We start from the raw sequence: 13,250 nt of genomic DNA on the forward strand, positions 1-13,250 counted from the left end.
CTGAAACACGTCCAGATGCCTTTTGGATTCAACTTTAAATAACTAGAATGATGGATGAATAGCAGACACTTCACGGACATGTCTGATTGCCAGATAAAAAAAAAAAACCTCCCATTTCTTTGGAAAATATTTCACTGGAACTACTTTGTCCTGAGACAAAGTCCCTCAAAAGAATTAAAGTAAATAGTCCTATGAGAAGAACATGTTTTGTTGTATTTTTTCTTGTAATGACGGGGAATTTTACATCACATACTCTCAAAATTTCTGTTTTTTTGCACCATAAAATGAAGAATGATTACTGGGATATGCAATTCCAATAATAACCCTTCATGTAACTATCAGTTATCCATGGTTATAATAAAAAAGGGGAATTAGTTCCTTTAAAATAAAATATTAAAATCTTTTATTTGGATGTCTGTCTCTTGTAGATTTTGATAAGAAGATAAAGAATAATGGAATAGATTAATATTAGAGTATTGATAATAAACTTTAAGAGATATTTCATCTGATAAGTCTTGCTACCCCTCATACCCCTCTTTCGAGACCCTCAGGATTTCAGTGAAAACTTAAACTCACCTATTACCTCACGCTTCACAATATTTCCGATTGAAGATCATGTTTTCAAAGTTGTTTTTATGACTATGGACAGTGAAAGACGTGTGCGTGTGAAGTCTTTAATTGTGACTGGAGGCCAGAGAGGGGGAATTTAGTTTAACATATAGCCGCAGAAAAAGACTCCTCTTTGAAGACAGAAGCACGCAGAGGAGAGAGTGAAAATGAGATTTCCTAAATTTCCCCAAAGAGATGTGGAACGTCCAGACCATCTCTCACCTCCCATCTGCCGGGTCAAGATACAGACAGGTGGAACTAGTCCAATATGGAGGTATGAAATATTCAGAAACCATAAGCCTCAGCTTATTCCACCAATGCTAGTCTCTGAAGAGTTTGTGTTGATATGTGTGAGCGTGTGTGTGTGTGCTTGTAGGTACACAGATGTGTGTGTGCTGTGTTTGTCAAGACTAAGGCATGTAAAGACGAGCACAGAGAAAGATGCTGACAGACACACACACAGAGAAAGTTTTAAAGCCTAAAGGGTGTCAGTGACAGTTTGTCATAACAAGCTCATTGAAGCTTCTCCTCTCTGTCTTCGTCTGACTGAATATTACGATTGCAGAAGGGTAAAAGAGTTTTTAGTCTTACAGGAAGACAAAGAACGATGGACTCAGCTTTAACAGTAAAGACTGCATATCAGAAACAATGAAAGTGTCAAATAAAGAAAAGGGATATGATGAAAAGATCTGCTGTGGCATCGAGTTCATCACAATATCTGAGACAAAGCGCTCTGTGAGGGTTGGTGGCAGCCGTCAGATAGATGCTGCCTCACATTCCCACCGTGCCGAGAGAGCCGCTCTGGTTCATCCGGCGACAACAGAGCTCACCTCTGTCAACAGAGCTCAACTCCACTATATTTCAAGACAGCATCAGACACAGGAGCAAACATGCTTCAGAGCTCAGATACTCCTCAAGGATGAGGACAGGGATCAGGAAAGTACATCTCTATCTAACACAGGATCTAAGAGGAGCAGCCATTAGGGCACTGCCACCTTTTTTCTGTTTGAGAATTCATATTCTGCTTCATATTTTAGGCTAATATCTAGCCTTTTTTTTAAAGCTGCACTACACGATTTCACAACTCCAAACCAATTTACTCATAATGGAGAAACTATACAGTTTCTTAAACAGTTCAGTTTTGCCTTTTGTTGCTCAGGAAGGAGCTTTAAAGTCTAAAGAAAGACACTTTCAAGTTGTACTATAGGAAATACATTTGTCTATTCAAAGCACTTTTACACTGATGGGGCTGCTATGTAAAGTGTCCATCAGTATTAACTAATCCATTCTTATATATTCACATGCCTGGTGAAGCAGTGGGGGCAATTTAGGATTCAGTGACTTGCCCAAGTACACTTCGACATGTGACTGCACTAGCTGGGGATCAAATCCCTAACCCCCCAGTAGAGAGACGACCCACTGCACCAGTGGGCCAAAGTGTTTTTTGTTGATGTTAATCAAACAAATTATTTGTTTTCAAATTGTATCTGGTACACTGACTCTTCATGTAGAAATGTGTCAGTGTGCCGCTTTGGGAGAAGAAAATGGAATTTGTCCAATCTGCAATCTAGGAGGAATACTGAATTAGCATACTTTGTTTTCTCTTTTTTTCAAGTCTTTTGAATACATTTTTTTTGTACTTTTCTTTAGAGACATAACAAATAGAAGTGAGCTGCTTGGCTCAAAATAGTCATTTTTAGTGTATTTACATTTAGAAAAATGCATTTAATCCAAGAAGGACAACATCAGTGAGGATTAAGATTTATTTTTAACTTGATTACTCCAACTGACCTTTGTGGCCAACACAGCATATGTGTCAATGTAGTGGAAACATGTAGATATCATAAATATGATATTTATATTTTTTAAGATTATTATGGGGCTTTTTTTCCTCCTTTATTAGATAGGACAGATATACAGAGAGAGGAAATGAGGGGGGATAACATGCACCAAGCGTCAGTGTCAGGAGTCAATCAGTGCAACGAGGAGCGGCAGCCTGTGTACATGAGGGGCCTTCTTTACCAACGGTGCGAAATCGGCACCCCCTGTAGATGTTTGGTTGAAGTGTCAACTCATTTAAGAAAATAGAAGCTAGGCCATCTGTGGCGATAGGCTGCTTTGATTTGCACATGTTTTTGTTACCGCTCTAGTAAATCACACAACTTCATGGAAATGTAACACTGAATCACAGGCGCCCCTTTTGAAGGATAGCAGACATCTTTGAACCCATTCAAAGACAAAGTGCTGTAATGATCGTCAGCGTGCAGCCAGAGGAACCTTTGGTATCTATGTCATTACTTTTTCTGACCCGAGACCTTGCACAGAAGGTCAAGATATAACAAGACGAGGATCAAAGACTTTGTCAGAGAGCTTGTAAAATACTCCATTAGCGCTGAGCAAGAGTAATTATGTTCATCTCTCACCGCTGGTATAGTTCTGAAGTGCAGTAATGATCATAGATGTCGCATTTTTAATTACAAGCTCTAGCACAACTCTTTACTTTTGCTGAAATGGAGAAGACATTTTCTCTCATTTTTTTATTCAATTTCTTACATAAGTACAGGACTAAAAGGTTGATACGCACAACATGGTCTGTTTTAAATAACATGTATCCTTTTGAAGATCATGCTTCAGAGAAGATAAATAACTAGCTTAACTTCACCATGCACACAGTGCGCATCAGCCATCAGTTACAGAGGCTGTCCCCCTGTGGTTTTGGCGGTCAGAGGACCTGAAGTGAGAGAGCAGCATCAAACAGAGCGCCCATCTGAAACAGGATTAGAGCTATACGCAAGTCGCGATTATGCAATATTTATCTGTTCTTTTCTCAGGGAGCACGGCACATGAACTCGGGGAACTTTCAGAAGCACAGGATTAATTTGCACGCATTGGAATTAGTGCTCAGATCAAAGACAGGGGTGCCATGGGAGCATCCAAAAACCTCTGTGTATCTGGAATAGATATTTCACTTGGCTGTGCACCATTTCTATTTTCATAATGATATGGACAGAGAGAGAAAACAGAGGGAAACATCAAGGGGGGGATTCAAGTTGGAGTTGAATATAATTAAGTATATGTATATGCAACAAAACCTACCAGACTAAAGCAAAGATATCATACAAGTAAAGACAGAGTAAACAAGGAAGAGAACAAAGTTAGCTAAAACATACACAGGGATTTTTCCTTCAAGCTCGGAGATAAACCGAGACCAGCAGACCGTCGTCATGTTGGTATTGTTTGCTCATGGGAGAATTGAGAATCCACAGAGCATGTATGATGAGGATTGGGACTCATCTCTGTGTTTATTTGTGGAATTCCTCTCCACATACACTGAAACTACCAGACTGTGTCCCTCTCTTGTACTGTATTGTTGTTTACACGGAAGATACACAAGTTACAGAAGGATCTGGGCAAAGACAAGGGAGCTATTAGCTGTAACACTCGTGAGCAGACGCGCTCATACACGCACAGACACACACACACACACACACACACACACACACACACACACACAGACTGAGTATCACTCCTCTTACCGTCACAGTCACCCAAGTGGGCCACGTTTCCCTGTTCAACATCTTGCTCGAACGGCAGTCTGCGGAGGAGAAGAGACACAGTCATTAATCAGGAGACACAGAGGCGTAGCAGCTCGGCCGCTGACACGCAGCACAGATCCACTCTGATAGAGGAAAACTATCTCAATGATACAGCAGAGGCCAAGAAGCAAGGGGAAATACATCTCTACAAGCTCCTTTGACACCCAGATTGTAGAATTATTTGTCTTTATTTGGACAACGTAAGAATCACTTAAAAGGTCAATAGACTTGAGCTTGTATGGCGTATAGTTTATAGATGACTCTTTTAACACCACAGGTCACACTTACCCATTCACACCACTTTCACACACTGATGGCAGATGCTGCTATGTGAGAGTCCATCAGTATCAACTAATACCATTCATGCACTTGACACGCAATTGAGGGTTCAGTGTTTTGTCCAAGGACACTTTGTCATGTGACTGCAGGAGCTGAGGACCGACTTCCAGTCAAGAGACGATCGACTCTACCGCTGAGCCACTTCCACCCCTTAAAGAAGCCAAGGAACTCAAGAGGCTCTTAAGTTGCCTAATATCCCGTAACAATGTCCATGATAATGTAAAGATAACCACTTATCCCTGCAGGGTCATTAACTTAGCTATTTAATGCATTAAATTGGGAGTATTTCTAGCTCAGCATATTTGTTTTCATTGGATATTTTTATGGTGTAAATATAAACTCAATTGTCCTTAAGTGTTAAGGAGTTGGAAAAGTTCCAAGAATATCTGTTTGTCATTACTATAGATTTCAAGGTATGAAGTTACTTAAAAATACATCATAACACATCAATTTTAAGAAGAACCATTTATCCCCCCATTGAAAACCCTCACATTTTTCTTACATACTTTTATTCCAAAAACGTATGACATATCTTATTTCAACAACTCGATCCCTGTGATTTAAAACTCATTTCCCATTCCGGCAACAAGGGAGCGTGAAAAAACTCAAAGGACAAAAACATATGATGAGGTGAGGAAGCAGAGAGGAAATGAGAACAGCACACGGACCAGGTGCTCACAAAGAAAAACACAACTGCTCCTAATCATGGCTCATATCAGACAAAATAAACTGCACCAAGCTGCAAAAGACAGGGTATGTGTGTGTGTGTGTGTGTTTGTGTTTGGATTGTGGCCAGCGATTTCTGTTAAGTTTGAAGAAAACAGGTTAAAAAATCATATATCTTACTTTGCGTGACTTTTTGTTTTAATAGGTCATTCAAGTCCACTGTGGACACTTTTAAACTTGGTCCCATGGATTCTTCTGTTCTGCAGTGATTCACTATTTGGCCTACAAACAACCTTGAAAGAACCAAAGGAAAAAGAAAACTCTTGGATGTTTAAAGAAGCTGACCTGGACGAGGGACTTAGAAGTCAGTGTTCTGCAATTAGCTAAAGGCTCATACAGAAGCACAGCCAACGCTCATGCTTTTAATGCCTAGAGAACCAGGTGACAAATGAGTCTGAGTGCACTGTGAACGTATAGTGGTTGTCATCGTAATAAAGAAAAATGGTTTGTGTTCAGTCGGCTTCCTCTCGCTGGCCTGGGTCATTTACTGTGTTTACATTAGCTTTGCCTGTGTGTCTGTGTGTATGCGTGCATGTTGTTGTTTTTTAGTTGTTTTTTTTTTTATTTCCAGCTCATTTTCTAAGGTACATTGGCTCTAAGATTTCACAATAAAAGGGACAACTAATAAAGACCACATGTTTATTCATACTGAGGGCTATAGACCGTGTTTACAGCTGTGTTTCACAACCAGGAGTCATTGTGCAATTTAAAAAGAGCGAGTAGTTCAAAAGTGATTAAAGAGGTGGAGTTCTGAGCTTAAAGTAATATATATATGTTTGAAAATGCTGAATGAGGCCCATAAATAGGTTACATTCGAGCTTAAATGAATAGAAAAGTCTATAAATGTTAGAAAAAGCGGACATTTTCAACAATAAGTTGAAAGTAAAGAGTAGATGGTAGAAATAGTTAGCTGAAAGGAGTAATTAATTAAAGTTTGAACAACTGGTTTTACTGTGATTGATATTAAAAATGGTTAGCTAATAGTTATGGATATATAATAGACAAAAACAATCAGTTAAAAATGGTTGGAATAATAAGCTAAAACTTTCAGATAAAAGGTCAAAATTGTTAGCTAAGAAAAGTCTGATGGTGAAGTTGCTGTTTGTTGAACATAGAGTAAGAAGACAGAAAACATTCTTATTATGTGCTTACAAGTAGAAGATACAAAGTCGAGATGTTTTAAGTGACAGTAAATCTGGAACAAAATACTGAAAGTACATCAGATTCATAAAGAGTGAGTTCCTCAGAAAGAGTCAAAACTACATCATTGTGTTGCGCCTCAAGCTAAGCTCTCTTCTTGTGTCCCTTTGCGGGGAGAGGTTGCATTAGTCCACAAAGAGGAAATCCACAGAAACTTGATGCAAAATCGATTGCCAAGTTGACCGCCCTTGCTAAATCAAATCCAAACCAACACAGAAGCCTTTAATAGCATAAGCAGGCAGCCTGGGGTGGTCTTGAAGGCCCATGTTGTCTACTCTGCTGGCACTACACCTGTGTTTTTAAGGACTAACTCAATAAGCAGCCTGCCTAAACAGAGATTTGATTTCACAGGAGGGAGTCAGCCATGGCTGGAGGTGAGCTGTGAAGACAGAGTGTTGCATTTCAGTAGCAGGAGGAGAGAAAGGTCACACAAACACACATACTCTCATATCCACACACAGCAGTCTGAGACATCCAGTCAGACACATTCAAACGTTTCCAAACAAGACGCTGTCTGATTACGTGCGCGTAAGCACAGACAGGGTTACACAACAGGGAAACAAACACCAAACTTTGCTCCAAGTCACACACCTACACAGTTTTATATAGCCACAACTTGATAACAAGCAAAGTGAAAGAACACAGTATTGTTAAACAGCAGCCGCAGACATCTTGAATCAATAAGTAAACACAGACCCGACTTTGTGACAGGCTACTTAAAGGACACAGATGTTAGTCTGAGTCTGAGATAGTTGCAGCTAGAATCAAGGACGTCCAGAGCAGATAAATAAAATACAGGACGTTTCTCTCTCTCTGTATGGGTCGTCTGTTAGAAGAATTACCTTGGACTGAATGATAAAAGTAGAAATAAAACAAAAAATCAATAATACAGATCACATCAACAGTGGGATAAAAGAGTGAGGACAGGTAAATACCTAGGTGAATTAGGTAAAAAAGGAGAAAACATTAAGGATAGACTTATAGAGAGACAAAGAATGAACCAGACAAACTGAGTGTCAGTGGTGATGTAGGGCAGGTGATGTATGCTGTCTGGGTGGGTACAGATGGTGTGCGATGGCTGTGATGTTAATACTAATAGAGAGGTTTCATACCTGGTCCCAGGTCTGAGGAAAGAGCAGGTGCTTCCTCTGGTCCAGCCACAGTAAGGATCCCTCGAGGCGATACAGTTCCTGCAGAGACATATGCGGTTTAACTTTAATTCCTTGAATTTGAATAATCGGTACTTCACTTCTCCTCAAGTAGCTTAAATATTTTACACAGATTTTCTTGATCTGGACTAAATCCTAAAGGGCGATCTTTCTGTTTCATACATGAGTTAAGGGCTGTGACATATTTATTCATTTTAATTATTTGCATTGCAGGGATTCTAAGGATATCTTCTCTCATATTGAAGATTTGCATAAAACATCTTAGCTGATTAACAACAAAACATGAAAACCAGAGATTTACATAATATCCTTTCCTTAAGTTTGACATGACTTTTTAGATATTTTTTTCATGCTTCAAAGACAGAAATTCATCTCCATTTAATTCCAACTTCATATGAAACTTGAAACTTGCCGGATGCTTTTCGTCACAGTGATTATTTTGTCATCTACTTCTGTTTAAGAGATAAAATAATGGGCAAGGTGGAAATGTTGTTGAGAGCAGAGACAGAAACTAAAAGCTTTCTTGCAAGTGGATTAAAGTGGCTACAGTAAGTATAAAAGTTGATTAATAACTTGGAAATAGAAGTTGGACAAGCCATCTTTCTTTCTGGCTTTTGTCAGAGTTTTAAACAGCAACACCACCTTCTCCTGAAATCATTATCATTCAGGTGTTTAGAGCTACAGTATTTGTGAAGCAACAACCTACAGTATAAAAAACTCAACCAACTGTCAACACAGGCAATTTTATTATGTGCATGTTGCCTGAGATTTGTTTTTAAGTTAAAAAAGACATTCATCAGATAGATACATTTCAACCCTGTCTAATACATTGAATGTCCTTGTCTGCTAAAGCAGGTAGAGGATTTGAAATCAAATCTTTTCTGGCTGTAAATACAGAGCTCAACAATGAAACTGTAATTCTGCAAAACAACAAGAAAAACAACAGAAGTTTGCTGTAAAGGTTTACAAGTTTTAAGTCTCAGTGAGTTAATTTTTATCCCCCGTGTTATGAAGGGTAATTACTCTATGTAGAGAATGAGACAGGGATTTCAAGCAGCATCAAAAGAGGTCAGTTGTAAACCAATAATATGTTAAACTGATATGTTCCTTTAATGATGCACTGAGGGTTTACGCAAAGGTTAAATGGACAACATGACTTTTTAATGACAGGTCCTACGGAAGGTGAGATTAAAATGAGAATCTGAGACTGGTAGTATTGGAAAGCAGATCCTTTCACTGTAAAATGATGAATTATTAAAGATCCATCCATTTGAAAAAAAAAAAAAAGCTCACTGTAGCAATCTGTAAAGGTTAAAACCCAGACCTGAAGCTGCTAAAGCGTGACTAAGAAGCCTTGAACAAACTCGCACAGAGAACATTAAATCCCACATCTAAACACATAAACGCACACACTAAACACACCTCACAAGGCATGTGAGCGTCTCTTAATGTGCGCTGGATTTCACGCTTGTATGACTCACCTGGTTCAGTGAACACACCACACGCCTGATGCGCTGGTGCTGCATACCGGTTTGTGTTAGTGTGTCAATGGACCCTAATGGAGCACAGCCACAGGCGGCACGACTCAGTAAGTGTGCAAGCAGGGGTGGGAGTGAGGCAGTGCTGTGCTGTTTGTGTGTGAGATATCATTCCTTTGAATAAATTATTTTATATATTAAGTTTCATTGGATTGGATTAGTTAATTTAGATTTGCTGTTTTTTAATGTTTCCGTAATGCACCACTGCGCATTCAGCAGTTTGAGTTCCAAACATTTATACTGGTGAGCTGCCAGAAGAAAAAAAAAGAAGAGAAACTTCACCAGAGTGATTTCTGATAATCTTATAACTACAGGATGAAAACATGTATGTATGTAATGAATTGTAATCTCTCTTTAAAAAGAGTCTGGATTGAACCAGCGACCCTCCGGTTCCCAGCCCAAATCCCTACAGACTGAGCTCCTGCCGCCCAATAATGTACTACAATTATTTAAGTCTTACTGCTCAAACATTTATTTCCATATTATGTATTACAGTCAGTAAACTACTCATTACCTGTGAAAATAGAGGAACATATAAGGTATAATTAAGTGAAAAACCATGCAGGCCTTGGCAATAAAGCGGCATTATTTTTAATGATGGTGAATTACACAACCAGCTTTTATTAGATTTTCTTCCAATTTAGAGGAGCACTTTATGGCACTTTGACTCATTTTTGGATTATGCTGCAGTTAACAGATTGTCACGTTGCTCAAGGACACAGTGACAGTTGTTATGAAGTTTCAGGAGGGTGATTAGTGCAGGGAATTGAGTTCAACTGAAGTGCAGCAACCTCTGGATCTGGCAGGAGTTCTCTGCGTCTTGCTAAGGGACATTTGTGAAGGCCAGATGGTTCTTGAATGGTTACCTAACTTCTTATCATGTTTGTAGTCTCTGTTCTGTGTTTGGTGCAGACTTACTTCATGCATCTGGAGTAGAGTTGGCATCGTGCCACCGGTACTCTGACCACACAGGAGGGGAAGGCCAGGAGCAGAGTGTGGCTCACTCGATCCAGAGTTAGAGACAACAGCTGCCTGGCCTGTGGAGAGTCTTCAGCACACCTGTAACAGAAACAAACACACGCAAACACACGCAACACAAAAAAAATTTGCATTAGGCAATTTCAATTAACAGACCAAGTCTGCACATAAAACCTCTGACCTCACTCTGAGCAGCAGGGGGTAAAACATTCCTCATGACTCAATGTGAATCAAAGCAAAACATAAACAGGGCTTCAAATAAAAGCCGTCATGAAAGTGTAAGCCAGGAGAGGCCAGTGCAACCAGATGTCGGTCCAATAATGCACAGTGCCGATTGTAGAGGTTCTGGAGGTCGGCCGGCCTTCAGAAAACAGCAGCCAGGAACTGATTCTCCTCTAATTGGCACTTAAAGCTACCATCACCAGCACCAACCTCCCTCTGTGCGGCAGATTTATACATTTTTATGCACATGTGCACTCATGCATCAGTTGTATCGGGATGGTTTATGGTAATAACACTGCGGCGGACCCACAGTCATTAAGGAGAATCTATCATTGTGCTAAGGCCAAGCTGTGAGTCATTCTTCACAAGCAATACCACGAAAGGATGGAGAAGAGGAGGGGGGAGGAATGTGAGGGACGCGGAAAAAGTAGAATAAACAACCATGTGAAAACGTGAAAAAAAAGACAAAGACAAAGACAAAATGATGAGAGTCATGAAAAGAAAATAGGCAACATAGAACTGAGATCATACAACAGGAGAAAACTGGAGAAACAGATTGCATGAGTTGCAACTCTTTCAGGACATTTCCTGGTTCATTATGGCAGCCAGCCACAACCACTGATTTCTATCTGACTGACTTCTGAAAGAAGACTGTGTTAGTGGCCCTTCTTCTGTGTGCCCTGAGGTTTATAACAGGGCACAAAGCATCTTTGTCTGTGTGTGTGTGTGTCAGGTGAGGTTGGGGGTGGCAAAGCCTTGGGCATAAAAAGAAAAGAAAAAACCTGGCTGCTCTGTGCCTCCTGATTAGCTGGGTGCCTGCTGTTATAGCTGGACTGTCACCGACCTCCTGGTGGGCTCATACTGCACACACACTGAATTATCCCTCACACACTGGCTGCGGTCCACACCCGTTCATCTATCACACAGTCCCTTCATTTCACTTGCCATCTCAATCCCTCATTTTGTCAAATCTGAAGCAGAGAAAATAGGCTGAGACACAAATTGGTGAGCAAATTTAGGAGGAGCTGGGAAAGGATAAAAACAGTGCAAGTATATTGGACTTCGTCAAATAAATGATGCTGTTCTCCTTATAGAAGGATAGAATGGCATATAAATCAGTTTCTACAACAGATCCAGTGTTTGGAAAACTGTTCTTTCTTTTTTAAATGCCTCTAAAAAGCCTGGGTGAAAGATGATCGACAGCCGAATCTGTCCCCAAACCATCCTGCAGCCACCCTCCACTGCTTCTTAACAAAGAGTAAAAGCAAGAAAACAAATGAAGATTGAAAAGACATTATACCCTGTGTTCATTATGTAGTGATGGGCATCCAATAAAATGCCTAAGCTGCCTGCGTCATGCAAAATGCTAATAAGCAAGGGACAAAAAGCACACTCCACTCCAATCTCATGTCAAGATCCAGATATTAAATATAATTTAGCTAAAGTCTGAAAGATAAGAGGTCATTTTTCCTGACAATGCTCTGTATCACTTTTGTAAGATTAAAGACAATGTGATTTTATCATCGTTCATTATTAATTTCTCAACCTCATTAGAAGATGTTCAGATCTTCTGATAAAGAATATTAGCCTCTAATCCTCTTCTTTTCTGTTTGCTCCTTTTCTCTTCTCTGCATGCTGTTGCATCGTCTCAGCTGCTGCACAGTTACGTGGATCTCTCAAAGGACAGGTGAGGCTTTCTGCACAATTCAGAACACATCATTCATTTTCTCTGCAAATGCTCTCATTAATGCGTACTATACGTCAAGCCCACGGTAATATGCTTTCTGTTAATCTAAGAGAGAAACCCTAAACCACTCTTATGCATGTACAATAAATGAATATGATAACACCCAGCAGCCAGTTAGTTTAGCCTAGCTTTAACAGCTAACCTGGCTCTGCCCCTGTAAGTATGGTATAAAGCCATCATCAAATCATGACATTAAGTGTTAACTCTTTTGTGTGTGTACTCAAAAAACACACACAATATGATGAGTTAGTTGGTGAACTTCATTTGTGGTGTTGTTTTTGCCTTGGTAAGCAGCAGCCTCGCTGTATTAGCTTCTTTTGAAACCCTAAAGAAATAAGGTGTTTTCAGTCTTCTCATAAATTAAACAGAACCGATGCTACGGAAGAGGATTAGGGCCACTGAAAAACATTTTTTTGGTTCTGACCTTTTTCTCATAATTCGGAGATTAAAGCCAGAATTCTGAGATTGAAGTAAAAAAAAAAAAAAAAAAAGCCAGAACAAAACAGTTTTTTTTTTTTTTTTTCAGTGGCTCTAATCCTCTTCTGTACGATTCTAATTAGGATATTCCCACTAATATTTTACTATTTAACATATTCAAATATACGTTGACGTCATTTATGCCTTGGTGTCTTACTTGTCAGGGTTGTAGCCCTCAAGCTCCTCCAGGAAGATGTTGCTGTTAGTGACGGTGTTATCCTGGTTGGGCATGATGAGGAACTTCAGGATGGTCCCCCTGCTTGACCCAAGAAACAGGACGGTCCGGTTTCTATGAGGTCCGGCTTCTGTATCCACCACCATCTTATTCAGCTGATACCTGCACAGCAGTGGAGATAAAGTGCTGAATGCCTCGGTGCTGAGCGGCTCATTTGGGATTTTTGTTTTATGAAAGCTAAATGCATTTATAGAGCAGCTCCCGGAGGCGAGTTTATGATTTAAGTGCATTATGACTGATTTGTTTGGGTGTAAAATACAGACTCCTATGAATTTGAATAATAATATGCCACTTTCTCTTGAGTCACAGCAAAATGAAATGAATTCCACTGAGAGAAAAAAAACTCCTTATCAAATTTGCATAATAAACTAATTACACCAGTCGTTCAGTCATTAATAATATCAGTCCAGTAAA

At 39.7% G+C, this 13,250-nt stretch overlaps 1 protein-coding gene across 2 annotated transcripts in view; it reads right to left on the reverse strand.

Annotated features, from left to right (window-relative positions):
• sema6bb (sema domain, transmembrane domain (TM), and cytoplasmic domain, (semaphorin) 6Bb) overlaps window positions 1–13,250 on the reverse strand; it is a 121,927-nt gene that overhangs the window by 22,009 nt on the left and 86,668 nt on the right. For both annotated transcript variants that reach the window (XM_061033280.1, XM_061033281.1), the window contains exons 13-16: window positions 12,759–12,938; window positions 10,096–10,236; window positions 7,583–7,660; window positions 4,146–4,204 (exon numbers count right to left, since the gene is read on the reverse strand). In XM_061033280.1, the coding sequence (XP_060889263.1) occupies window positions 4,146–4,204; window positions 7,583–7,660; window positions 10,096–10,236; window positions 12,759–12,938 (458 nt within the window). The remainder of the gene's footprint in view (window positions 1–4,145; window positions 4,205–7,582; window positions 7,661–10,095; window positions 10,237–12,758; window positions 12,939–13,250) is intronic.

The sequence above is a fragment of the Labrus mixtus genome, chromosome 3 (assembly GCF_963584025.1).
Source record: "Labrus mixtus chromosome 3, fLabMix1.1, whole genome shotgun sequence".
Classification (NCBI taxonomy): Eukaryota; Metazoa; Chordata; class Actinopteri; order Labriformes; family Labridae; genus Labrus; species Labrus mixtus.